Genomic DNA, 27,307 nt, shown 5'->3' with positions numbered 1-27,307 from the left:
ATACATTCTGGATTGTCATGAGAAGGACCAAGGCAATAACTGTACATCAATGCACTTTACCTGATTTTTGTCCAGTTATATCATTTGTTAGATTGTTCACAACTCTTGTTATAACCACCTTTAAGTCTGTTACAGCAGTGTTGTTTCTTGGCAGAGGCATATGTAGTTCTTCAGGCCTTTCACAAAAAAGTAATAGGGACCTTTACTACCATAGGACTGCATTTATGTAGCACTTTACTACTGCACATCAGGAGCGGTTGGGGGTTCAGTGTCTTGCTCAAGGACACTTCAACACTTGGCGTGGAGGTGTCAGGATCGATACAGTTTATACATTAGGGTCTGGCTAAACATCTGTTTTTGTCTTTCTGTCCGTCGGCTCCTGTTTGTCTCTCTTTCTGTCTGTCTGTTTCCCAGCACTATGAGCAGACAAAAGCCTTCAGTCACATCATGGATATCCTCAACATGGTCTTCACAGGTCTCTTCACTGCGGAGATGATCCTGAAACTGCTCGCTCTCAGACTTAAGGTAAGGATCGTTAGCATCTCCATGTCTATTTTGGGGGCGCGATCATTCATCATCATCCTGGTGTATAACTTCAAAATAGTTACATTCACAGATTCTGTTAAGGCACTCCATATGCAATTTTGTCAGATTTTTATTTGAAACATTCTCTGTTCTTTCTTCTCTGTGTTTGGCCCGTCATTTCCAGCACTACTTCATGGATGCCTGGAACTCCTTTGATGCCCTGATTGTCGTTGGCAGTGTGGTGGACATTGTAGTCACTGAATTCAGTGTAAGTCACACTGGTCAGTGAGAGCTGCCTCTGTCCGAGCCTCATCTCATCTCTTAATCATCCCATATGATTGTTCTATAGTACTAACAAAGTCACCAATGCATAGAATTTATGTTTTTATATGTGCTGAAGGTGAGAGCACTTTTTATTTTTGTCAGTACCTTTATTTGACATCTTTTTGTACTGTGTGTTCTTTGCTCAGACTCTTCTGTACTTTTCTCTCTTTTTTTTCTCCCCAGAGCTCCGATGACAGCTCTCGAGTGTCCATCACGTTCTTCCGCCTGTTCCGTGTCATGCGATTGGTCAAGCTGCTCAGCAAGGGGGAGGGCATTCGCACCCTCCTCTGGACCTTTGTCAAGTCCCTCCAGGTGAAGCATCTTCAGAAGCAGAGCCTACGCTACTTTTAGTCGTATCTCATTGCAAAGAAAGAACTCTTTGACACTTTATGTTGTAAAGTCTATTTAAGTTGCCCTACAATTTTATTCAGAACAAGTCTATACATCGTCTGTAAACTGGAAACAGCCTGTCAGTTTACCAACATAAAAAGCATGTTGGAATTGAGTGAGCACCATTGTTAGCGTACTTCTCCACGTAGAATACTAGAACACTTTTGTGTATACTGTACAGTTATATGCTCTGATATTTCCACAAGACCCCACTTTAGCCACTTTAGTGTGCCTGGGGAGGCATTGGTTTTCACACTCCACCACCCAATGTACATCAGCTTGGTCCTGAAGTGGACTATTCAGAGATATTTGACAAATGTTTACAGAGTGATTTTACAGAAAGAATGTCTAAAGTGAGGGTTGTGTTGCTCTGTGTGTCCCTTAGGCCCTGCCATATGTAGCTCTCCTTATTGCCATGATCTTTTTCATCTATGCTGTCATCGGCATGCAGGTGAGTCTTCAGCTAAACCAGCGATGGGGGGGGATTCGCCTCATTTATGATATTATTCACTCAAGGTTTTTATCTTGGGAGATGATTTCCTGTGCAATTTTACATTTAACCTTGTGTCTTCTACCATATCTCTTAGTATTCTATCTGAGAACTGATATTAGCATTGGAAGGACACAGGAATGTGAAATAAGATAATCTTATTTTTTCTGTATCTTGTTCCTCAGACCTTTGGGAAGATCGCCATGCAATCTCACACTCAGATCAACCGGAACAACAACTTCCAGACTTTTCAGCAGGCAGTACTGCTTCTCTTTAGGTAAGAAATACATCAGATAGCCAGATGTATATCCAGATATACAAACAGGCAGACAGACAGACTGGTTGATAGCTAGAAACAGTAAATCGTGCACATTATTATACGTTTATGTCTTTGTCTCTCTGTGTGTGTGTGTGTGTGTGTGTGTGCGTGCGTGCGTGCGTGCGTGCGTGCGTGCGTGCGTGCGTGTATGCGTGTGTGTACTGATCACCTTCGTGTATGTGCAGGTGTGCCACAGGTGAGGCCTGGCAGGAGATCATGCTGGCCAGTCTGCCCGGCAGGCGGTGTGACCCTGAGTCGGACTACGAGCCCGGGGAGGAGTTCACCTGCGGCAGCACCTTCGCCATCATCTACTTCATCAGCTTCTTCATGCTCTGCGCTTTTCTGGTGAGACCTCCAGCTGCCTCCTACTCCTATTCACCCCGTACCAGCATCTCTTCCTTTCCTTTCCCTTTGAAGACGTGCAGCCAGCGCTGCTGCTTGTGTAGGGTCTCTCCCCTGCCTGCCCGTGATTAGCTGAGTACATCTGATTCAGCTAATCAAGGCGCTTCATAATTACACAAAGAGTTTCCGACTCCCTCTCCCTGTAAGCTGCACACCTGCAGAACATTGGGTTCCGCACTCCTATGGAGCACTCCAGCTCAGCGGAACATAAAATCCCATAAAGTCATGTGTCATGTTATGTGCATTTTAGGTGTACGTGGTAGTCTCTATGTGTGTTTTTTAAAGTATGCATGTAAAAGCTGCTGTGAGTATGTGGATGGCTGGGAGATCTATTGAGCACAACTGAGCGAAGCGCTTGTGCTTTAGTCTTGAGAGTGTGGAGCACCAAATCCTAAAATAAATATGCAGTGGTATGCCATCATTGACATAGTTTTCTGCTTCAGTGCTCTGCTTATCCTTGTATAATTGTAACCTTGAGGCCACTGTATACCCCCTAAGCTGTTCTATAACCAATACTTTCAATGCTGGCTCTCTCCATTTTTATCCAGCATTATTTCTGTATATTTCATGTATATACCTTATTTTATGTTTCATATAATCAAGTATATATATCATGTACATATACTGCATTTGTGCTAATGTCTTGTCCTCTGATGCGTGTATAAATCCATCAGCAGATTGCCCAAACTACCCCCCCTCCGCCTTGGGCTAAGGTTTTGCTCAAGGTTTCTTCCTGTTATAAGGCAGGTTCAACGGGGTTCAGACTCTGGGCCCTGTAAAGCGCCTACAGACAATTTAAATTGTTTTTTGGTGCTATATAAATACAATTGAATTGTATTGTGTGGAGGCTGTTGGAGACACAAGCCAAACAAACCTCAAATGAGGGAAACTGCATACAGTCTCAGAGGGTATATCTGGGACTCCATGCCCAGTTCACTGGCCTTTTTATGTGTGTTTTAATGGACCATGGTGGATGCCAGTCTGTTGTGATGGATTTGTTGCCCAGAAAATTTCAAAGCATTGTTTTAGCCAATAGTTTTATATCAAAGATAAATTGAGGTTCAGTATGCTCTCCATAAAATGAACATGTGTTTTCTGTTTCTATTTTCCCAGATTATCAATCTGTTCGTTGCCGTCATCATGGACAATTTTGACTATCTGACACGTGATTGGTCTATTTTGGGTCCCCATCATCTCGATGAATTCAAGAGGATCTGGTCAGAATATGATGCTGAAGCCAAGTGAGTTTCTCTCTCTCTCTCTCTCTCTCTCCCTCTCTTGCTCCCTCCCTTTCTTTCTTTCTCTCTCTCACTCCCTTTTCTCTCTTCCATACTCTGATTAATCAATTCCATCTGACCTTTGACCTTACTTGTTTCTGAATACATTATGTGTGTATTCAGATAGTCTGTGGATGGTGTAACAGGTATTTGGCTCCCTCTGCAGTATATTATAAAACTGTTCCAGCTATATAGTTGTATAAGGTCACACTAACTGATCTGGGTTCTGTGCATCTCTGTGTGTGTCTGTGTGTGTGTGTGTGTGTGTGTGTGTGTGTGTGTGTGTGTGTGTGTGTGTGTGTGTGTGTGTGTGTGTGTGTGGTGTGTGTGTGTGTGTGACAGAGGGCGCATTAAACACCTTGACGTAGTGGCTCTTCTGAGAAGGATCCAGCCTCCTCTTGGCTTCGGCAAGCTTTGCCCTCACCGTGTGGCCTGCAAGGTACGGTCCCATCACACTTGGTCTTTCACATACAGCTGGCCTCATGGCTTCATGGGCCCCCCAGGCCTCATGTGATAGACGTTGAGTAGAAATGCGTCTCAGTATTCACCCATGGATTTGACAGGGAGTACCGCAAGAGCCAGCGGTTGCAGATGCGTGTGCAGAGCAGTAGAAAGAAATGACTCATGACTCAAAATATAAATATATTTATTATAATAAAAATGTTCTTCAAATACAGAATGTCATTCGTGTTTGCACGAGAGCAGCAAGAAATAACCCATGTTTTACATAAACAGGCATAAGGTTGGTTTATACGCATTGCACATTTTCACGGCAGCAGGCAGGAGTGGGACTGAAAAATGAATCCCACTGAAACATCCAACTGCGTGATTTTGGGGGTGGGAGCGGGACAAGAGAGAGATGAGGGCGGGAGCGTGCAGGCCTCCAGCTCATGGTCATTCTCAGCAGGTTTCAAGCCATAGTACTAAACTGGCATGACTACTGAAGATACAGAGAAACATAGATATACACACATATACACAAACACACACAAACACAGACACACACACACACACAGACACACACACACACACATACACACACATACACACATACACACACATACACACATACACACACACACACACGCACACACACTCTATTGTGCTCATTCAGACATAATTATGTTCCATATGTTCACACCTACCCTTCTTCCACAGCGACTGGTGGCTATGAACATGCCCCTAAACAGTGATGGCACTGTGACCTTCAACGCTACCCTCTTTGCACTGGTTAGAACAGCCCTGAAGATCAAAACCGAAGGTCAGCACACACAGACACATACCCACTGACACATACACACACACACACACACACACACGTACGCGCCAACACACACACACACACACACACACACACACACACACACACACACAAGCTGGTCTGCCTACAATATAACATGCTTCAGGGTATGCATATGCTTCCCACATACTAATGCAGTCTTGTCCTCCAACCCAAGAACACATTACTCATCGGTACACACATTAGGTGCATACAAATCCTCTGTCCCCTGAAACTTAGACTGTTTAAATCCATCACCATCTGTCCTCTCTTAGAACTCAGTTTGTATTCCCTATTTGAACTCTTAAATCAAGATGATAGACAAAGAAGAAGAGTTGACATGACCCCCATACTCTCTGTGCTCTCCCTCCCTCCCTCTCTCTTTCTCTATCTCTCTTCCTCTGTCTCTTCCACTCTCTTACTCTCTCTCTCTATCTCTCTCTCTCGCTCTCTCTCTCTCTCTCTCTCTCTCTCTGACACACACACAAACAGGAGACCCCAACCAGGAGAATGAGGAGCTGAGGATTATCATCAAGAAGATCTGGAAGCGCATGAAGCCCAAGATCCTAGATGAAGTCATTCCGCCACCTACTGGTCAGATTAAGATGTTGCCATTCTCATCATGAATATGCATGCTTTATATATTTTTAATGTAGTCATACCTGTGATGACTGTTACATTAATTGTCCTCCTGATGTCCTTGTTATCATGTTGCGTTCATCTTTAAGTTGATGGTATTGGATTCATAATCCATGCTAAGAGTTCATATCAATTCACTGTATGCACACATTATATGTTTAGCTTAGAGGTAGAGGCAGTGGATGTAATAATAAATCAGTATACAATGAATACTATTTCAGACGAGGGTCAAATCCCTGACTCATGACAATTTACTTTATTCTTTTCTGAAGCTTAATAGGACATTTGAATCCAAACATTAACCGTAGCATGCAGCTTTCACACAGTGTTACCATGGGATCAAATAGTATCTCATCAGTAAACACAATGACTAAGATACCCTATGGGTTTTGTAGTGCACTCTGGACATCTCTTAGTTGTGATACTTTAAGGGGACTGGCATGCAGTTCACTCTGGTATACTGCTACTAGCTTGACAAAGTATGTTCTGGATGGACCTGGGAAACTGAGATGCCCTTGTTCTGTCTTACAGACGAGGAAGTAACAGTTGGGAAGTTCTACGCTACCTTCCTGATCCAGGATTACTTCAGGAAGTTCCGCAAGCGAAAAGAGAAAGGGGATATGGGTGAGCCAGACCCCAACAACCCCTCTGCTTTACAGGTATTTATAATAGACAAACTCCTGGATGGGTGGACGGACAATGTTATTTGTATACTTATAATTTATATACTTCTTTTTAAAAATAGTCTTTACAAGACTTGACTAACCAGCAGACAACCCATGCTCAAAAAGAGACAGTGTTTTCAATTACTTCTAAAACAATCACCAAAGAAATCAGATGGTTTCTGTAACTTCTAAACCAATCACCAGAGAATGTGTTGAGTGTTGAGACATCAGTGCGAGTGTGTCAGTGTCAGTGTGAGTGTGTGTGTGCTAGGGTGGTCATGTTAGTGTGTAGTAATGTATCCTAGTGTCAGTTTGTGTGTGCGGGTGTGGGTGTGTGATTTGATGCATGTTTGAGTACTGAAGTGCTGTTTTACTGGAAGTGTGTCCTGGGCAGCATATATACTGTGGACCCCTCTCTTTCTCCGCGTGCATCTGTGTCAGGCTGGTCTGCGTACCCTGCAAGACCTGGGGCCAGAGATGAGGCTGGCCCTGAACGCCGACCTGGATGAGGAAGAGGAGGAATGCCTCGAAGAAGAGCCAGAGGAGGAGGATGACCCCCATTATAAGGTCTGTAAGAAGAGTGATCATGGGCTTTTGGTAGATACATTATGTGGTTTCATATCAGATTCACATCTATACACATGGGAGAAGTGTGTATCGTGTAAGCTGCCTGCTAAGCAAGTGTAGTTGAAATGATTATAAAAATGTTAAAATATAAAGAAATGGTCTGTGCTCTGCTGGAATATCTTCTAGAATGTTCAGAGAACCTTTTCCTTGCTAAAACTGTCTGGTCACGGGCTTAGCGAAGAACTCCACACAGCTGTTTTTTTTTGTGTGGGTCGTTGGGGAACAGAAGTCAGTAAACTTAGGCAGTCATGACCCAACTTGGATGCTTCTCCCTCTGGAGCAAGACCACGTCCATTAAGCAAACGTGACGACACAAGCTGTCCAGGTCTCACCTCCTGGGTCTGTTTCTGTAGGGTGAGAATGGCTACGCAGGGCACTCAGAGCCCTCCGCCAAAGACCGACGGGCTTCCATGGCTCCCACCCCCACCAATACCTCCGTCCCCCTCCCCGGAGATGGGGTCTCCAATGGCGGACTTTCACACCGGAGCGCCCTCGCCAAGACGCCCAACGGAGGAGGGCTAATCGAGGACGACATGAGGAGGGATGACATGAGGTCACACCACTCGCACTACAGAAATAATGGCGTGATCGACCAGCCGCCCAAGAGGTCTGTGATTTCACACGAGAGCAGAGAGATGTCAGTATGCACTGAGGAAACTAGACTTAGAAATTGTGTTTGCCTATCGGTGAAGTTCAATAAATGCGTTCATAAAAACAACTGTATTTTTTAACATATAGCTAATGTGTTCATCTGAACTGTGGCACATGGAAACAGCTCCATGACATATGCTCAAGCATATACCCGCATCCTTTTCACTAGGGCCTTCTGTTCATCACTGCAGAAATCATGGGATTCTGATATCACAATGAGCATATATTTTTGTACATTCCTGTCTGAAATACAATACAATACAGTACATGCACTTAAAGGATACACAGAAATATGTTCTGTATTTATTTGTGTGTATTTGTGAATTTGTTATTTTGTCATTTTTCTAACAGAACTTCCTATTACAAGTCCTCTCGGTAAGCTGCTAATGTTTTCCCATATTTAGCCTTACCTTTTTCAAATTCGAATTAAAATTCATCGAAGCCCCTCACTCATCTCAATATTAATCTCTCATCTCATCTCGACCGTCCAGGAGGGAGTCTAGAGACCGCTACTCGTCGCGAAGGAAAGATCTGATGGATGGAGATGACGGTTACTCCGGAGAGCAGGGCTATTACAGGGAGGAAGATAGCGAAAGCATTATCTCAAGAGAGAGGTAGGGGGGAAAGAAAAACTAAAAATGAGTGAATCCATAGTGTGAGAATTGAGAATCCCTCAAGAGTTCCTCAACCTGAAGTTTCTCTGAAAGTGTGAAATATATGCTGTGTCTGTCAGCATATTTATACGGTATTGTTAATACTATATTATATATTTGTTATTATATATATATTATACTTATGCCTTTGTATTTGCATGGCTTATTTAAGAAAAAGTAGCATGTTTTGACCAGTGGTAGTTAGACAAAACTGCTACAATTGGCTTGCATTCAGTATGAATTCATGTATACCTATTACTATAGGCCTATAGCCACAATTGCAGTTTTGCACATTTATAATATATATATATTTATATATATATATATGTACACACTACTAAAATAACAAGCAATAACTTTATTAAACTAAAATGATTTGAATAACTACTGTATACATTTGTAGAACAGGATGCAGATCAGAGCATGTCTTATATGATACAGGCAAGGTTATCCCGATGAGCCTTTGAGGTACCCTGGGCAGCGCAACCAGATGTACGACTCACCTTCTAGTCACTCTGTTTACGTCAACCATTATGCGAACGGAAACGGAGAGGGCCGAAGAACTGCCCGACGACGCCTTCTCCCCGCTACACCTACAGGTAAACATCTGTCTGGTCTGTATGTGTGTGTGAGTGTGTGTGTGTGTGTGTGTGTGTGTGTGTGTGTGTGTGTGTGTGTGTGTGTGTGTGTGTGTGTGTGTGTGTTTGTATGTTGTGAACACCCAGCGTTCCAAGAGACACGACGAGGGTGTTTCAGCAACGCAGGTCCTTTTATTAACTCTTGAACTTACAAACTCAGGTAGTCAAACATAACAGAAAAGTCATAAGCCCACAGGCTTGCACACAGAGTTACTGGATGCTTTCCCCTCTCTGCCCAGTATAGGCTTAGTAAGGTATTTGCCATTGTCGTGGAAAATTCTAAGAGTTCTCAAGAAACTTCTCAAGGCAAACCGGTATGAATATACTGAATGGTTTAATTCAGAGGAGTTAACTACTGCTGAGCTGGTCCATGGAGCATCTCAAAGACTCTAAGCATATGGCAAGAGCGATCAAGTAGAAAATCTGAGGACTAAGTCCCCGTGCCCATTTTATAGATCTAACCCCCTTTGTTCTTCCCTGTTCTTGTTTACTTCATCAGTTTTTAACCACATCGAGGGAGGGGACGATTGGTACATCTATTTTACCAGCGTGCATATTGCATCTATTTTGCCAGCGTGCATTTTGCAGTTTCCTGTGATAACAGGTGACTCAGCGTTTTCAGGTATGGTGTCTGGAAACTACCTAGATGTTCAGAAGCATCTAGAGGAACTAGGGGTGTAAATCTCTCATGACAAAGACGATCCGATTCGTATCTCGATACATGGGCACGATACGATACAAGAAAAGATGCATGTTGATAAAAAACGATTCAGTACGATTCGATTCGATGTGATTCGATGCGGTTCGATGTGATTCGATGCAGTTCAATAATTGAAAACACTGAGTTGTGAGGAAACAATGGACCTCATTCTGGAAATATTTTCTTACTTGTCTTATTAAATATCTTCTTACCAACCTCAAAAGACCAACCTCAGAAAAGATCTCAGCTGGATTCATGAACGCCTGGAAATGTGTTCTTAATTGAATGCGCTTTCTCATGCACCTGAACTTGCATACAGAAACGCCCCTCCAGCTCCTTATAAGGGCATGCTATTATGCGCACACTCCACAGGCAACGCGAAACTTCAGAGACTGATCATTTCAAAGCAAGCACCGGTAAACCCAGACCTAATTTCACCAGGGCAGAGGTGGAGGTACTGTTACAGAATGTAGATATGTCAATTCTATTCCACAATGGCTATATCCACGCGATTGAGTTTAGTGGTTATTTATTTATTCACTGCCATTTCCAGTGTTCATATTGTAACAAATCACGGAAGTGCGGAATATTTGTTATGGCTTTTTATTAAACACTAAACACAACACAATGCCAAAATGGCACGGGCTTTATGCCCTGGTACAAGTTATCACGAACAGACTGTGCTACCGTCACACACCTGTATAAACTCCGTCCCAACACAGAACAACGACATGCAATTAGAACAGTAAGAAACATCGTTGAGCGCTATATGCGCCCGCCGCACGGCATTATGGAGCGACTATGCCGGCAAGTTACAATATAGTGCTTTTATTTATGTTAGGACATCACGGTGGCTCGGTCTCGGAATCGGAATCATGACTATAAATGTTAAAATTAATTGTTAATGATACAAATATTCTCCTATTTATTATTATCATAATTATTTAAATCCGAGGATGTCTGTAGAATCACGCAATCAACAAGGATCTTCCTTGGCTGAAGTAGCTAGCATAGCATTGGCCATTGAAATGAATGGCGTAGCTAGCATAGCATTGGCCGTTGAAATGAATGAGAGTTGTAATCTGTCATTCTCTCCACGTTATTTGTGAGAATACAGCCTGATTGGTTTATGCTATGCGGGCTTTGGCCAATGACAGGCTGTCATTGTTCTGACTGAGATCAAATGCAACAGGTCAGCCAGTGTTTAGTGTTTTGCGTAGCAAGTTAACGGAGAGACAAACGCTTTTGAACCGGTTCATAACTTTTAAATCGGGCAAAGACCGGTTTATGCCATTTTAATACCGATACGGGACGTCACGCATCGATGTAGTCGTATCTTACACGCTAAAAACGGATATCGATACGTATCGGGTTTTTTTTACACCCCTAAGAGGAACCCGTGGCCCCGCCATAACCCCTCAGAGGCGCCTATCTGGAGGCCATGACCTTGGCATGGCCCTTCAAAAGCGCCTATCTGAAGGCCCGTGACACAGCCAAAATCCCCAGACGCGCTCAAAAGCGCCTTGGCGTGTCTGCTATGTGGTTTTTAGAGACGGCATGTCTACCACGTGATTTATCAGAAAGCGCATCTTATCAGAAAACATATCTCTGCTATAGCAGCCTTCTCGTCTAACTGCTACCTCTATTTGTTGAGATGTCCATGTTTCAGTACCAGCAATACACACATTATTCAACAATACAGTCATAAGTAGATAAAAATACGACACCATCCACAACCTTTCCCTCGTCAATGTTTAGACCTAGTGGGACCCCAAGTGCAGCTTGTATGTATGTACTGTATGTGTGTGTGTGTGTTTGTATGTATGTATGTATGTATGTATGTATGTATGTGTGTATGTATGTATGTATGTATGTATGTATGTATGTATGTATGTAGTGTGTGTATGTATGTGTGTGTGTGTGTGTGTGTTCGTATGTATGTATGTATGTCTGTGTGTATGTGTGTGTGTATGTATGTATGTGAGTGTGTGTGTGTGTGTGTGTGTTCGTATGCATGTATGTATGTATGTATGTATGTATGTAGTGTGTGTATGTATGTGTATGTGTGTGTGTGTTCGTATGTATGTATGTATGTGTGTCTGTGTGTATGTGTGTGTGAGTGTGTATGTGTGGGTGTGGGTGTGTGTGTGTGTGTGTGTGTTCGTATGTGTATGTATGTATGTAGTGTGTGTATGTAGTGTTAACAGTATAAATAAATGCACTTCTTTTGTGCTCTTTTACAGTGCTCTTACCTAGTGCTTAATTTAGTTGTTTGAAAAGTGATTTGGATTTTGAATTTAATGTCGAAATCTGATGCCCTGATACTTTCAGGGAAAGGTAACAATAAGAGGAAAAGAAATTATAAAAACTGAATAATTGTGAGAGATTTCCTGAAGTTTGCTGTGTGAACATCACAATCTAATCAAGCAACATCATTGAAAGTGGCCAGCTACCTCACAAACGCTAATATTTTTTGTGTTTCTCTGTAGGTCGCAAACCATCCTTTAATATCCAGTGTCTGAGGCGTCAGGGCAGCAGTGATGACCTCCCCATACCCGGCACCTACCACCAGAACTCCCCACCCTGCCGAGCACGCTCTCAGGTAAACACACACAACCTTCGCAATTAAGCTTTCACCAAATTCAGCAGTACCAATTGCGTGACCACATACCACATTTACACATCCATGTACACACACAGAGATAGACAGACAGAGAGATATAGAGACCTTTTTGATACTTTTAAAACCTTTTCTTTCAAACACCACTTGAAAACCATTGAAGTACCATTGAAAATATTCAGTCTATTTAACCAGTAGAAAACAAACCTCTTAGAGTCATAATTGGTAACTGTCCCCTCCCTTACACATCAATTCTCCCTGAACTGAGCCAAGTTTTCCGTTTGCTGGTAGAACATGGTGTACCCCACCACTATTCTCGTTTCCACTAGAGATTAAAAACGGACATCATGTCAATCTCTTGGCCTTCATTTTTTGCTCTATAAGATTTAAGGATGAGAGAGAGAGAGAGAGGTTGAGCGATAGAGAGAGATAGGGACACACAAACATAGACACAGCCACCTCACGTTTTGGGAGGTGCGCTTCTGGATGAGGTGATGATAAGGTAGGAAAGTAGCAGGGGATGGCAGTCCAGTACAAAAATATAGATTCATTTATAAATCCAGATGAGCCAGGTTGTTCACAACATAAACCAAAATGGTTTCAGGCGTAGAGCCCAAATTAAGATCCAACACTAAGTGACATTATAAACTAGGTGCAAACTATGCAACGAATCAAACTAAGCAATAACTAAACTAGGCAACAATTCAAACTAAGTACCAAGGTCCAAACATGGCAACCCTGCATATCTTTGGACCAACACTTTTAGCCTGTCTGCAAGCTGACAGAACTCTTAAACTCTTTAACTGACCTGAACTGAGCCACCCCTTAATAATTACCCCAAATTAGGTCAATCAAGTCATTGGGCTGAACCATTCTACATGGGTGAATGCCAATCCCCCAATAACACAGTTCAAATCTAACAGTACGGCTAATCACTTTTTCAATCAATTTTCTTTAAAAATGATTGTTCTTCTCAATAGCCAACGCCAACGCCGTACGGCGGCAGCTACGAGTCCAGGCGCAGCAGCAGCCGGTCCTCCACAGGCTCTTCGGCCTCGTGGGCCAACACTGGGCCTCGGCGCGGACGCCTGCTTTATGCCCCCCTCATCCTGGTGGAGGAGGAGGGGGCTGCTGGCAACGGCGCGTGGGGGGACAAGAAGACCTCCGGAGCAAATGTCCCCACGTCAGGGCGGCCGGACTGGTACGGAGCGCCATCTGGGACAGGAGGCGCCCAACCTTACCGGGCCTACACGACCCTGAGGGTGCCCGCTCAGCTTGGGCCTCACTACAGCGAGAAGAGGGGAAGCGCCGACAGTCTGGTGGAAGCGGTAAGACACCACACACCAGTCCAGCCTGAGCTATAGATGGCCTGTGTACACTGCGAACAGTGCAATACTGTAGAGCATACTGTAGTATAGCATAGTGCAGTACAGTGCACTATGGAATAATAGTAACTACTCATTTTATGAAGAATGGCATCCAAAAATGTCTAGAGTGGTTTATCCATTGATAATTGTGTAGCTGATCAAACTCAGGCCACAATTCCTAATTTAGCTGTGTGCATTTAAAAGTCTATAAAGGCTCATGAGCCCATATATAGGTAGTTATAGCACAACCAAGCCAATCTTTGTTTAACCATCCCTCTATGCACTCTGTTTCACTTTGTGATGCTGGGTTTTTAAACATGGTGTTCTCCTGTACTTCTGTGTAAAATCTTTGAAATGCCGGCTCAATCTGAAATGGGAGAATGCTCAAAACATGCACTGGGTAGGCATCTGGTGGAAACTAATGAAGATGTTGCTTAAATAAATCTTTTTAACAGCAACCAGGCATTCTCAGTCTCAATCGGTCCTCTAACAGACTGGATGAGACAGGGGGATGGATGGATTGATGCAGATTATCTGTTAACCCAGATTTGTAGGTCACCAAAGGCAGTGTGTGTTTTTTTTTTTTAAACTGGCCTCATTTTGTGGTTCTAGGTCTTGATCTCTGAGGGGCTGGGTCTCTATGCCAAGGATCCCAAATTTGTGGCCTTTGCCAAGCGAGAAATCGCTGATGCCTGTCAGATGACCATCGACGAGATGGAGAGTGCCGCCAGCGATCTGCTAAGCCGGGGGAGCGGAGGGAACGGAGGGGGCGGGGGCACAGGCGGCTTCCTGAACCACACGGACATGGGGCCCATGTACAGCGACGAGGAGCCAATCAGAAGCCGCGATGAGGAGGAGCTGGCAGATGAGATGACCTGTGTCACTTCATTCTGAAAAGCCAAGGGACCAATCAGGAGATCGAGGAAGAGGGAGCAAGAGTGTGACAAGCCAATCAAAGGCCATTCTGTGCTTGACAGCGACAAGGGCATGCACACTGCAGAGATGGAGCTCAGTCTAATCAGAGATCAGAGAATATGTGGGATCATCACAGTTAGTGGGGAAAAAGGTTAGATTTAGAGCAATATGTATTTAAAAGATTTTTTTTTTAAATATATAGTTATGGCTTAAATATGCTGTATGTACAATACATAAACTGTACATATATACATATATATACATATTTTAAATACATTTCAGCAATCCAGGATGGTTGGATTGTAGAGTTGACTTCAAAGGCAAAGAGGACAGAAGACAGTGATCAGAAAGAAGGAGTGGACATGCCAAGGGAGTAGACAGGCTGATGCAAAAGGAGACAGGGATGCAGGGCAGAGAGAGGAGAGGGGGACACAAACTATGGATCACTGACTGAATGGATGCAGCGCGGAGGCATCTGAACGAGAAGACTCATTCTGAACTGTCTACAGGACTTCATGTTGTACATGCAATATATATGTATATATTTGTTGTTTTTCTTCTTTTTTTTTTTTTTGTCAAGGAAATTTTGATTTGATCACATTGCTAAAGGGATTCTGCTGTTCTTGACCATTTGGCATATTTTCACAGACATGTCTTTCTTTACAACACACAAACAACACACACACACACACACACACACACACATACACATACACACCCTCACAATATTTACACAGTACCCCTTTGAACAGTCAACATCTCTCAGTGGTTATGTACTGCCACTCACCAACATGCCAACCCTCTGTCCTGGTCTTATTTTGAATTGCCCATGAGGTGGCATCCCAACCTTTGCATCACCAATCTTTTGTCTTGCATTGTTGTTGTTTTTTACTGTAACTGTGTGAAATGTTTTATTCTGTTTCACTGTGTGTATGAAGGGCATGATTGGGTTTAGATGATATACTGTGGTTTTTGATATGTCCCATACATACTTGAAGGGTTTATGAGATAGACAAAAAATGTATGCACTGCGTTTAGTCGATTTAAGTCATTTTGTACCAAATTTTGTCATACACGCCATTTTGTATATTCAAGCGTATATTTAAGGCCAGTTCATCATTCACCATCACGTAAAGAGATAATATCAGATTTATATCAAGTAACATTGAAACAAATGTATTTAAAATGTATTTACTGATGAATTACTATGTTTGTAAATCAAAATACAAAATTGAATATTTCGCTTGATGTGTCTGCTTCTGCCATGACCCCTCACCACGACACATTTTACATATACAGCTGATATCACATTGATGTTTTTGTTTCCCCCACTAAGGAGGGGGAAATTCATTTTTGTTGAGTGAGTGTAGGGTTAAAATATAGGTTAACATTAATACAAGCGGTGGATAGTCACTTGTTAACTGCTAAAGTAGAAATGTTAGCCTCGTTAGATATGAGTATGTCATTTGTAACTGAGTGTAATAACTCTCTGTGCAAGTCCTGATACCCAAAACTGATACCTGTTTCATTTAGTTGTGACATTTAAATGGCTTGAAATAAATGCCTTTATTATATAGTACATTCTTCTGTATCCTACTCAGAATACCCTCTTGCACAATTGGTTCTAAACTTACATAGGGTATGTTCTATTACTAGACCAAGAGAACAATTCAGGGTATTCTGTGATCACACGAAAACACGACTGAGACAGACCAAGAACTGGTCTATTAATGGAAGTGACTGGAAGACTGGGAACTGTTATGTGGAACAGTAAGGCCACTGTCTCAGACCTCTGACCCCTTCAGAAAGTCACTCCACGGACCAGATGGCCTCAGCGCTCCCTGTTTCATCCCACTCCAGCCAGAAGGTAAAACCCACGGCCACTTCAGGCACAAACCTAAGGGGGGGGAGTATATTTAGGGTCAGATCTGGGGGGGCGTCAAAAAGGAAAGGTGTTTGTGTATGGTTGCTCCGTGAGATGCTGTGTTAAGCTCAACCCATTTGGAGTGGAGAGCTACTAATTAACATATTGACAGACGGAGCGCAGCGGCGTTCACAGCTGGCTTCCTCTGGGCGCCTTGGCGTTGGGTGAAAAGGGCTTACTGTAATTGCCGAGGTCGTTCTGTAGGGAAACAGCTCCTCAGTGACAGAGAGCCTTTCACTTCAAGTCCCTAAGCCTGTTCCATTGTGAGTTGGGTCCCCTGTGTATGAAATACATCCCCATATGTGTGCAATACAGCAACTTTGACATTTGGCGGTCGAAATTTGTATCCGTTGAGTGAGTACAACTAAAACGACTAAAACACTAAAACGACTAGTATGAACAGGCTTGATATCAAGTGAAATAACTGGTATCCTTCTTCCATGGCATGACTCAAGTTTTGGAGTATAAATAGGACATCATTAAGAAACATAAGGCAATACCTGCTTTTATTATTCCAACCTTAGATACCTTAAATGTTTATCTATGATGTACACATTCATTATTTTAAGAGATAAACTGTTTTATATCCCTGGCTCCTAAAACAGAACCTGAGTCACCAGCTCTCTGTGGTTAGTGAATAAGGCTGTATGGGGCAATAGAAAACAATGTCCACTTCATCATCGCCATAATTGTTCATATTTTTAACACAGAATCTTGGGGAGGTTTGCTGGAGCTTTGGTTGAAAGATACTATAGTGACTCGTGTGCCTACACCCCATGTTGGTCGTGGCTGCTGACGGATGGTCGAGTCATTCCTCTGTCCTCTGCGTACAAATGTCTTCTACCAGCTTGTGACGCAATCCGGCTGTTCCAGTGGATTTCTGTTTCCCCCACCAAAAGCGCTTCCCGTTGGTACGTCCTCCTCCCCCCAAGCATCTATTCCTCTTATCTACGAACAGGCGGCTAAGATGGATATTGCAAATCAGGTATGGCTCTGAATACGAAGAAAATATAGATGTTTGCGTGTTTTGCCCTCAATACGGATTGGTTTCATGTTACAATATATTTGTCTTGGCACTGCTGTGTCGTTTGCGGTAATAATTCGTTTAAATGTTAACAGGGATGAGGAGAACGTACCCTCTAGTGCTGTTGTCTGTTGACTGACGTGTTCCATGGCTCAGCCTTCATTCTGTGTGATTCTAGATGCGTTAGGGTCAAAATAAATACAAAGAAGGTCGCAATATAATTGAGTCGTAGTTGTGAATGTTACAAAATAGCCGTTTTGTACAGTAGAGCGGAATGTCAAAAATCAGGTATTAGCGACCGTCAGGATGTCATTGAATCACTATAAAACGAGTCCATACGTAGGTGAATTTTGGCCATTTCATCTTTTAGTTTTACGCAGCCAAAACATAACATGGTGTGAAAAAAGTAGGCCATATATATTAAGGTAAAGAAATGAATCTCAAAAGGGCTTTTGAAAAAAAAGGCCTTACAATATGCAGATGCAATTGTTGAGATGGCTCTGTAAAATGGCAGCTGGTTTTTATCCAAGCATCGGTGTATAGGCTCAGTCTCTAGTACGCAGACATTGCATAGATGGCGATCTCATTCTGCAAATACGAATGTGTTTCTGATGTTATTTGAGTGGAAAGAAATGTATTTATGAATAAACCGAGCTATTAGACCTTGACATTTATAGACAATCCGAACCCCGTCTCCATCGCCAGAGATTTGGCTGGATTTCTTTTTTTTTCGGGTTCGTGTTTCAAGGAACATATTTAACTGAAAGTGTAATTGAGTTTGCTTATCGATTAATGTGACTGTGATTTATTTATTCCCTTTTATACAAGGGTTGCGCGAATTTACAGAGACCTACCTTTGGGGCAAGCTACGGTGTCGTGTTAAACCGCACCTTGCTACGTCACACTCCGTGAACACATAGGCTACCATATTCTGATGTCGGCGCATCTCATCACATAGGCTGCTTTCTTGCTAATGTGAATCATACAAACAACAATCTTATCAATGGGTATTCAGGATGATTAACACCCTTTTTGTTAATGATCTAATCCATCATTTTGGCATATTTTATTTATTGCTGCATGCAGGGCCGCATTTATCCGCCATACACAAGATGCCAGAGCAATTAGGCAACCCAGCAAATCGGTTTAGTTGATTAATTTATCTGGTGAATTAAGAAAACGCCGATTGTGAGTTATTTTGTCGTATATTCGATTGCCCCCCCCCCCCCCCCCCCCCCCCCAAAAAAAAAAACAACCAAATCAATTGTGCGACACGGTGGACCTTTGATGTTACATTCCTACCTAAATGTTGGCGATATAAATTCTACACGGATTATTTGCAAGTGACAAATGCACTGTGACAAAACAACAAGCAGTCCACAAAACAGAAAAAAACAGACTTCTTTGAGAGGCCTGTTTTCCTAGTAGCCTTAGCCTGACGTATCCCAGTAGACCAGTAAAACCTAGCTGTAACCTCTAATGCCTTTTAAATGATATGTATGTCAAAGGAAAACGATAGGTGTTTTGTGTGTTGTGTTAAAGATGGAGCTATTTCACTTGATTTATTAAACTCTTGCATTTTTCTCCTGACAGTTGGTTGCCACTGGGCAATTCAGAATTCTTAAAGTGCCCCTGGGCTTCATGAAAATCTTACAATGGGTAAGTCAAACCACTCAGGATAAACCTTATATGTGTACTTGTCATTTTATGGATGTATGTTCTCACAATAGACTAAATTGGGTGAGGTGTGTTCTATTGCAGGTTGTCTGTAGGTTGCTTTGGATGAAAGCATCTGCTAAATACCAGTCCTTTACCTTTTAACTTTGAAATAGGTTCCTTATTGGAGAACTACCTAGAGTTCTACCTTTGTCTTTCTTTAACATAGTAAGGCTCTTCCATAAGGACAAGCTAACTCGCCTTATTATGTGCTTATGTGCATTTCTCCTTCAGATGCCAACACAATTCTTAAATGAGAGGATCTACCTTTTTTTCTAAGGATCTTACAAAGGTTCCTTTATAGGCCTCTGTGGGGCCTTGCAAGGGATAAATAAACATCTCACAGTATATAAAGAGCATGCTAACAGTCTAACTCATGTTGCTTTGATTTATAGTCTTGAAACTCTCAATTGCCATTGTTATCCTAGTTGATTTTGTGCTGACCACTTAGCAAGCTCTGGCGAGTGCTCTGGGTTATGAGAAAAAGAAAGCACCATATTTGAAAACCACATTAAACAATATCAGTATGCATGAAGAAATTAGCATCCTCGCCACAATGGGGTGCACTATATCAGAAGTCTCACATGTATAATATCACTGACACCTTAGTACAGATTGGCCCTCATTTCTTTTCTCCAAAAGACTGTATTGTTGTATTTCTTCTCCTTGATGATGTGTGTTCACCAGGTAGCTTCACATAGCCTGTTGGACCTGACACTCCGCTTAGTTGTTATTACAACACATTCCACTGTGAGCTGATCCAATCCCATTCAATGCAATTCTGGTCCGTGCCCCCCCCCCCAGTGAAGTTCTGTGTGTGAAAGGTCCAGTCAAGTACTGGCTTTTTCATAGACATAAGAACCTGTTAAACCAAGCAGGACATTGCATGGCATAAGCTGCCATTGAAAAAAATACAGCACGGTAGTGTCCACATGATATCTGTTTGTTGGATCCACTGTGTGTGTGTGTGAGAGAGAGAGAATGAGAGAGAGAGAGAGAGAGAGAGAGAGAGAGTCTGAGGCTTTGTTTATACACAGTGCTGCTCATATTCAATTTACTCAGCTTGTGAAACCTAAAACCACCTACCGTCTCATACTAAGCCAGTTTTATAGATCAGACAACGAACCCAAAGTAAACTGTGGCAGTAATCATTTTCCCTAAGATGTCCTCCAACCCAGTTAAAAATCATTTAATTTTGTTTACATAAATATGGCCCTTTGTGGGGTTTTTTAGGCATGGTGCAGGCCTACATTCGTACTAGCAGCTGAAACAAAGAACTACATCTTGTGGTTGTATGAAGACACTACACCAGGTGGTTCTACGATGCCCCTTCATGTTACCAATGTGTCATATTAAATCAAATCAAGCTGAAGCTATTTTTACTCACAGCAAATTATATACAAATAATATTCAGCTGTGGATAGCTGAATTCTTATTTTGTGAACTGCAGTAGATATTACCGAAAATACTATTGTTCTACTTTAGGTGACATTTTAAAAGGCTACATATAAAAACTGTCAAATGGAAAATACCAAGCAGTGTTAGATGCAATGATGAAAAGCAACTGTCAGTTAGAAATGTACCAGACAGTCAGCAGGTCAATGCTGGGTCAAAGGCAGACAATTGAAATGTGGAAACCACCTAAGTCGCAAGAAAATATGCAGAAAAGTAAAATACAGAGGTTCTGTTGAACGGACAAAGTTAAAAAAAGGCAAGATGGACAGACGACCAAGATATCGGCTGAAGGCCGCATACCATTAAGTGACATCATCACTAGACCAATAAAAGATTTCCTAAAGCTGGAGAAGGCGCGTTCTGCCAGCTTCATCTTTATCTTTTATATTTTATTTTATATGTAGCCTTTTAAAATGTATCTTACAGTGATGAGTAATGAGTTATGTAATCACATTAATAGATACATTTATTTCAAAATAATCACTTTATTCTTCCACTGTTACCAAAAAGATCAATCACTCTTTAGCAGTCTCTCTCTCTCTCTCTCTCTCTCTCTCTCTCTCTCTTTCTATCTCAGACAGAAACACACACATACGCGCACACATACTCACACCACACACACAGACACACAAACAAATGTATACACATTGACAGTTATTGCCATCCACCCACACACAGACACACACACACACAAAACACACATAGCACACAGTATAATTGGTGTGTAATTGTATAGTTCATTTTTAAAGAGGAGCTGTCCCCCCTCCAGTAGAAATGGTTGGCTCTATTCTCCTGTCTTTGTTTCCTGTGACGCGAGGCCATTCCTGTCCACACTCCAAGCAGCCCAGTACGACAGATGGTGGGCCATCTCTGTGAAAATTAATAGCTAGATTCTCCATTCAATCCTATCTAGGCTGCAGGCAAGGACTAATCTCCACGAGAGAGTCAGGCTACCAGGATATGCATATATACATTCTGCCCCGCCTCCTTGATGTTGTTGGTTAGATTAATAGGAGGAACTGCTTCTGTGTCGAAACACGAGGCATTTGATTTTTCCCATGTCATTGCCTGAAAGCCATATGGGGAAGCTTCTTTGCTTGCCTCTCAGTGACAGGAAATAGAGGAAATGCCATGGAAAAGCCTGGGTTCTTTTGCCAATATCTGGCAGATGGGCTCCCCCTACTGAGCTGGGTTCTGTTGGAATCCTCTTATATCTCTTATATTTGTCATTATATGCCATTTTTTCTACCATTATCATGGAAGGGTTGCCCATGAGCATTTAGGCTACAATTTGAAAGACAATCCCATAAACATTTGCTGAAAACACTGTATTTATAGTGATATTTGAATAAGATTCACAATTACAGGTGAACACACATAATCAAAATGTGGTCAAAGTATAATAGAAACCATTGTTCTTGCTTTGTGAACAGATCTCTGTTTCATTAATGTTATTATTTTCTCCTTTTTTTAGGTGTTTGCCATTTTCGCTTTTTCAACGTGTGGGAGCTATGAGGGGTCATTCAGGATGAGCGTTCAATGCAAAAACAGGACTGAAAGTAACTTAAAAATAGATGTGGACTTTGAATACCCGTTCAGGTTAGTATCACTCTTTTGTTCATCCTGCACTTTACATTTACAGTGTTTGTACCTATGCTTTTATACTTAAAGATGTACCTACCACAACATTTTCAATAGGAAGTCATGTTTTCCAGACAGTCTGTCTTAACACAAATAAGGGTGTAATCTAGAACCTAGACAGGTTCATCAGCTTGTGGAAACCTTAAATCTTCTATGAAGAACAATTTAAGGCCTTTGTGGGTTCTTGAATTAATTACTGTACATGCAATATCCTGAGGTGAAGAACCATTTTCACTAATAAAAAGGTTTTATGGTGTGGATTTTTTAAATGTAGTCATTGAAGCTTTTTAATTGAACACTATGAAGACTCTCCTCTCTAAAGGTGTACTGCATGCATACAGTTTGAATTAGAAATGTACTTACATCCCTTTCTTTCACCCACCATAGGCTCCATCAAGTATACTTTGATGCCCCAACCTGCAAAGGAGAGCAGTCTGAGAGGTTCTTCCTCGTTGGGGACTACTCTTCCTCTGCCGAGTTCTTTGTCACCATCGCTGTCTTTGCTTTTCTCTACTCCATGGCCGCCCTTAGCATCTACGTCTTCGCCTTTGAAAAGTACCGCGAGAATAACAAAGGCCCACTGATTGTGAGTGGTTTCCCCATTCACTGTCATGGGAGACAGCTCACGGAATCCTCCTTAGCCACATATACTGTATCTTATGCATATTGGCAGTGCAAAGAAGGGAAACTTCAATAATTTAAATATCTGTTGAAGGCCTAGAGAGATTCTATTGGATTCTGCACAATTATAGACTTGCTTATGGAAACAGATGTACAAGCAGCACATCCAGTCACTGGCTAGTTTCGTTTGGGTTTAATGAAAAGAGAAGGTTTTGGTTTGCTCTGTAACTTGTAAGAATAGCCTTAAATATAGTATAGCACACTTACCAAATAACGACGAGTTTATATAAAGAGCGAGACTGACTCAAAGGACTCAACTGAGATCACCTAGCTTTTAAATGTTCATTTGATGCTATTATCCAATGCTATTAATACAATAGTTTTACAGCCACATTTTCTCTAAATGGGCATGAACTAAAGTTGTGATTATTAGAGATGATGGTTTATGTGGAGGTGGGAACGATGAGACATAGCTGGCAGGATGCTGCACCAGATGGAGGAAACTGTGAGAGAAAGACTGCTAAGTATCTTTATGATTCAAATTCCATTTGCTCAATTTAGATACGTTTCCTCCGAAACAATTCTTATAATTAATTAACTCGTCTGTAGCCTCTATAGTCAATCTGAGAAGAACCTGGCCTGGCCATGATGACTGACCAGAAAACACGTTGGTATTCATTTTCATGGACCCACCGTTCCATACATCGGTGAATGACAGTGAATGACAATATACCACTGCTAGACATAGCTAGATAGTTTGGCATAGTAGCATACAGCAGCCATATCAGTGATGATTCAACTAGAACATTGTCCACTATTATCATTAAAATACCTATAATCCATATAATAACCACAAGAATGAAGTGAAGAAGTACTCTACTGTTAGACCTACTTACGTCATAAATGTATTTGTTCTCTGTGCTAAAGAAAAACTGTGACCCCAGTAACTGTGACCCGTTTCCCTTTCAGGATTTTGGGGTGACCTGTGTGTTTACGTTCATGTGGCTGGTGAGCTCATCTGCCTGGGCTAAGGGCCTGTCCGACGTGAAAACAGCCACAGACCCCGATAAGGTTCTGGAGATGATCCCCTCCTGCGACCTGGAAGGAAGCACCTGCAAAGAGGTCCATGATGCGAAGATGTCCGGCCTCAACACGTCCGTGGTGAGTCCATCAGAACACTGGTCTGTTCTTACTCCAGTATAGGATGAGCAGATAGTATGAGCAGAGGAAGATGGTGTTTATTTTGACTGTACAGTTCAGTTCCATTCAATTTAGCTTAATATAAATCCATGATACTCAGCCACAGTTGTACCCTGATAATGGATTTTGATGATTGTGCTTAATGATGTCATATTTTAGATTTAAAGATTAGCATTAGCCAGTCAACATATCCAAATCACCTGTTAACCATTACGGCTTCCTGTGCTCTTCTCCTCCAGGCTTTCGGCTTCCTGAACCTGATCCTGTGGTTAGGAAATATCTGGTTCGTGTTCAAGGAGACGGGCATTGTCGCTCCCTTCATGCGCGCCCCACCAGCCCAAGAGAAGCAGCCCGCCCCCGACACCTTCGGCCAGCAGGGCTACGGCCAGGAGGGCTACGCTCAGCAGGGCTACCAGCCTGACTACAACCAGCAGGGTTACAATCAGGGTGGCGAGTACGCCCAGCCGGCCTACGAGCAGCAGGGGGCGCCCACCTCCTTCTCCAACCAGATGTGAGCCAGCCAATGAGGAGACAGACGGAGGATGGTGAGTCAAAGATCAGCGTAATCGGACATGCACTCACTGCATGCAAGATAGGGTGTTAAGGCCATAGTATGTGTTATATAACCAACTGCTGTGTATACTGTGTAGGTAGATTTGCTCTATATGCTTGTGTACTATGTCATCATATTTAGTGTGTAGTAAATAAGTAAGTAAGAATTTGCATTGTATTTATATACAGCTTGTTTTATACGCCATAATAGTATACACAGTGTATAGTATATCATGATATGTGCTATATTCAGATATGTATCTAACGGTTGTCTTCAGCCTTCTTAAGTGTCATTCACTGCTTGTTCTGCCATGTTTCCTTGCAGAAAAGAGGGTGATCGTGTGATTACGGGAGTGTGGTGCCTGAACCCTACCCACAATACCACACTCTTCCCTGTCTGTCTATTTGTGCATCTGTCTGTGGACAACAAGAGGGAGGGAGGGGCAGCGGGGGGGGATAATAACTATCAAGGGGAAATGGGAGAATGAGAGGGAGAATTTAATGTGCTGTTCATTATCGTGTTGTAAACAAAAAAGAGAGTTAGGATCGATCAAATGAAGACAAACTTGAATACAGTACCAAAATATAAAAAAGAACAAAAAAAAAAATCTCAATGCTATATAAATTTTAAATTGATAATATTGAAAATAGTAATACTAAACTTGAGAGAATGTATTTGTCTGTGTTGTATAAATATCATTATGAACAAATAGTATATACAAAATTTCCTAAAGATGTGTATGGGGTTATTCCACTGTAGTTTGGTTCAGTTTAGAGCTCACTAAATACAGTTGTCTTTCAGCCCAAAAAAATGTGATCCTTAATAATTTCTACCTTCTGTGGTTTGGTACAGGCTCACTGAGATTATCTGAAATTGTATCAGATTTTATACTTTCGATCTTTCTTCTTTTAATATCTTTTGTTTTGTTTTTTGTTTGTTTCATTATCTGCTCTGGTGGGATAGAGCATAGTACTGAAAGAGTATGGTGTAAGCTGGAGAAAAGAAAACTAGTCATACTATCTGTCACAGGAGATGAGAATGAGATCATCAGCAGTGGCAGAAATCAAACTGGTTTAGGTGTTCACATTTTTTGTGTTAGTTACATTTATTTAGGATGGATATTTTCCTGTGTGATTCTCCAAGTGTTACTCTGAGAAGAAAAGCACAAACATTCTGACCAGTAAATTAGCATGGTTTGAGTATTTCCTTATACTGCGCTCCTTATGACTAATGTAGTGTATTGTTAGTGTTTTATGCAAGTGGATGACAAAAAAATTACAGGTATTTGCTTGTTTTGTGTGGAGACCTGACCGAGATAATCAAACTGATGTGTTGAGATGGTGTTGATAGTTTAGATAGCTGTGCCTGTTTCAGTTTTCAACACTTTTCCCTCTGCAGTACCCATTCCTCCCTGTCTCGCAGTGACAATTGAAACTACAAAGTACAGAGATCTGTTGAAGTCATTGTAACAGTATATTGTAGTGACATTCCATGAAGATGTAATATGAAAGTACCACCAATAGGATTATGTCAATTACTATATGCAATGCAGAGTTGAGCCGTCCACAAATAAAACTGTACTGTAGATGTCAGCAAAGATGGTTGTGTTGCTTTCCTGGTTTTTTATGAGGCTGTGATTTCAATTCTGATGTTGTATTCGCCAAAAATGTCATCAAATAATGCAGTTATGTTGTAGATACTGTGCTATCTGAATTTTTCATGACATGCGTTCATGTATACGGTGGGTTTTAGAAGCCAAACTATAGTCGTTATCACTTGATAACAAAATATAGCAAAAGATGAATACAAAAGATGGAACTAAAATGAACTGATCGCATGCACGATCGAATGCATGGTCGCAGACTAATCGGCAATCTATTAATGTACACTGTTTTTGTCTACTAATATCAATAAGCATCTCCCACACTCCCAGTAATGGTCTTCGGTGGGAATCTTGCTGGTAGATTGGTCCTTGGCTTCCACAGGCTGATATCTGGATTGGCAAAGACATGACTGAGCATCAAAACATGGTGTGGCCCAAATACTCTGCTGAAAGGAAATCAAGTTTGAATTTTTATATTTTAATTTAGGCGATACAGCCACTCTCTTCCCTTTCGTCGCTCTCACTGTCTCTCCTCCTCCTTTCTCTCTCACTCTCTGCTCTGTCCCACTCTTCTTCCTTATACAATATGCTATTCAACTACTCTGTTGTTAGTGGTGTTCAGTATGTCTTGTGATACTCTCAATGCCTTTGGGTTGTGCTGTATTTCTTGTGTATGATATATTATTAGCGTTAACAATGATGTTGATGACAATGGTCACAACTTTGCAGAAAAAACAATTCACTGAAATCTATCCAGAATTCTGTTGTATTCTTGCTCTGTGGAATCCACGAAGGAAATTCAATAAAGAAGAAATTATCCTGTTGAAAGTTCAATCTGTCGTCATTCAACTACAGTAGAGTGGCTGGTAGACTATGGCTGCTGCAAATCCAAGATCAGAGGTTCAACTTCCATGAAACATAACTTTAAATCTACACACAGTATCCCTTTTATGTACTTTCATCTATTCGAAAAACAAACATGCTTTTAACATTTGGTAAATGGAGGCAAAACTGTTTTTGATCCAATCACTGACATTATTACACCATTGACCCTTCTGACAGATCAGCCAAAAATCCACACATTCTTTT

General features: G+C 41.8%; 2 protein-coding genes across 2 annotated transcripts in view; both read left to right on the top strand.

The window, feature by feature from the left end:
* cacna1fb (calcium channel, voltage-dependent, L type, alpha 1F subunit) overlaps nt 1–15,722 on the top strand; it is a 44,950-nt gene extending 29,228 nt beyond the window's left edge. The window contains exons 30-48 of the mRNA XM_031566187.2: nt 415–525; nt 710–793; nt 1,033–1,161; nt 1,625–1,690; nt 1,915–2,006; nt 2,234–2,393; nt 3,564–3,691; nt 4,070–4,166; nt 4,886–4,988; nt 5,499–5,600; nt 6,177–6,304; nt 6,752–6,877; nt 7,291–7,544; nt 7,940–7,963; nt 8,080–8,202; nt 8,683–8,840; nt 12,069–12,181; nt 13,180–13,527; nt 14,179–15,722. Of these exons, the coding sequence (XP_031422047.1) occupies nt 415–525; nt 710–793; nt 1,033–1,161; nt 1,625–1,690; nt 1,915–2,006; nt 2,234–2,393; nt 3,564–3,691; nt 4,070–4,166; nt 4,886–4,988; nt 5,499–5,600; nt 6,177–6,304; nt 6,752–6,877; nt 7,291–7,544; nt 7,940–7,963; nt 8,080–8,202; nt 8,683–8,840; nt 12,069–12,181; nt 13,180–13,527; nt 14,179–14,460 (2,628 nt within the window). The 3' untranslated portion in view covers nt 14,461–15,722. The remainder of the gene's footprint in view (nt 1–414; nt 526–709; nt 794–1,032; nt 1,162–1,624; nt 1,691–1,914; nt 2,007–2,233; nt 2,394–3,563; nt 3,692–4,069; nt 4,167–4,885; nt 4,989–5,498; nt 5,601–6,176; nt 6,305–6,751; nt 6,878–7,290; nt 7,545–7,939; nt 7,964–8,079; nt 8,203–8,682; nt 8,841–12,068; nt 12,182–13,179; nt 13,528–14,178) is intronic.
* A 1,534-nt stretch (nt 15,723–17,256) lies between these two features.
* Nucleotides 17,257–27,042, top strand: sypa (synaptophysin a). Its single transcript, XM_012826099.3, has 7 exons — nt 17,257–17,390; nt 19,023–19,088; nt 22,075–22,199; nt 22,629–22,827; nt 23,832–24,023; nt 24,302–24,607; nt 24,940–27,042. The coding sequence occupies exons 1-6, from the start codon at nt 17,373–17,375 to the stop codon at nt 24,575–24,577; spliced, it is 876 nt and encodes a 291-aa protein (XP_012681553.1). The 5' UTR covers nt 17,257–17,372; the 3' UTR covers nt 24,578–24,607; nt 24,940–27,042.
* The last annotated feature ends 265 nt before the right edge of the window (nt 27,043–27,307 follow it).

The sequence above is a fragment of the Clupea harengus genome, chromosome 4 (assembly GCF_900700415.2).
Source record: "Clupea harengus chromosome 4, Ch_v2.0.2, whole genome shotgun sequence".
In the NCBI taxonomy this organism is placed as follows: Eukaryota; Metazoa; Chordata; class Actinopteri; order Clupeiformes; family Clupeidae; genus Clupea; species Clupea harengus.
The sequence above is the reverse complement of the archived record's forward strand: the minus strand, read 5'-3'. Positions and strand labels throughout refer to the sequence as shown.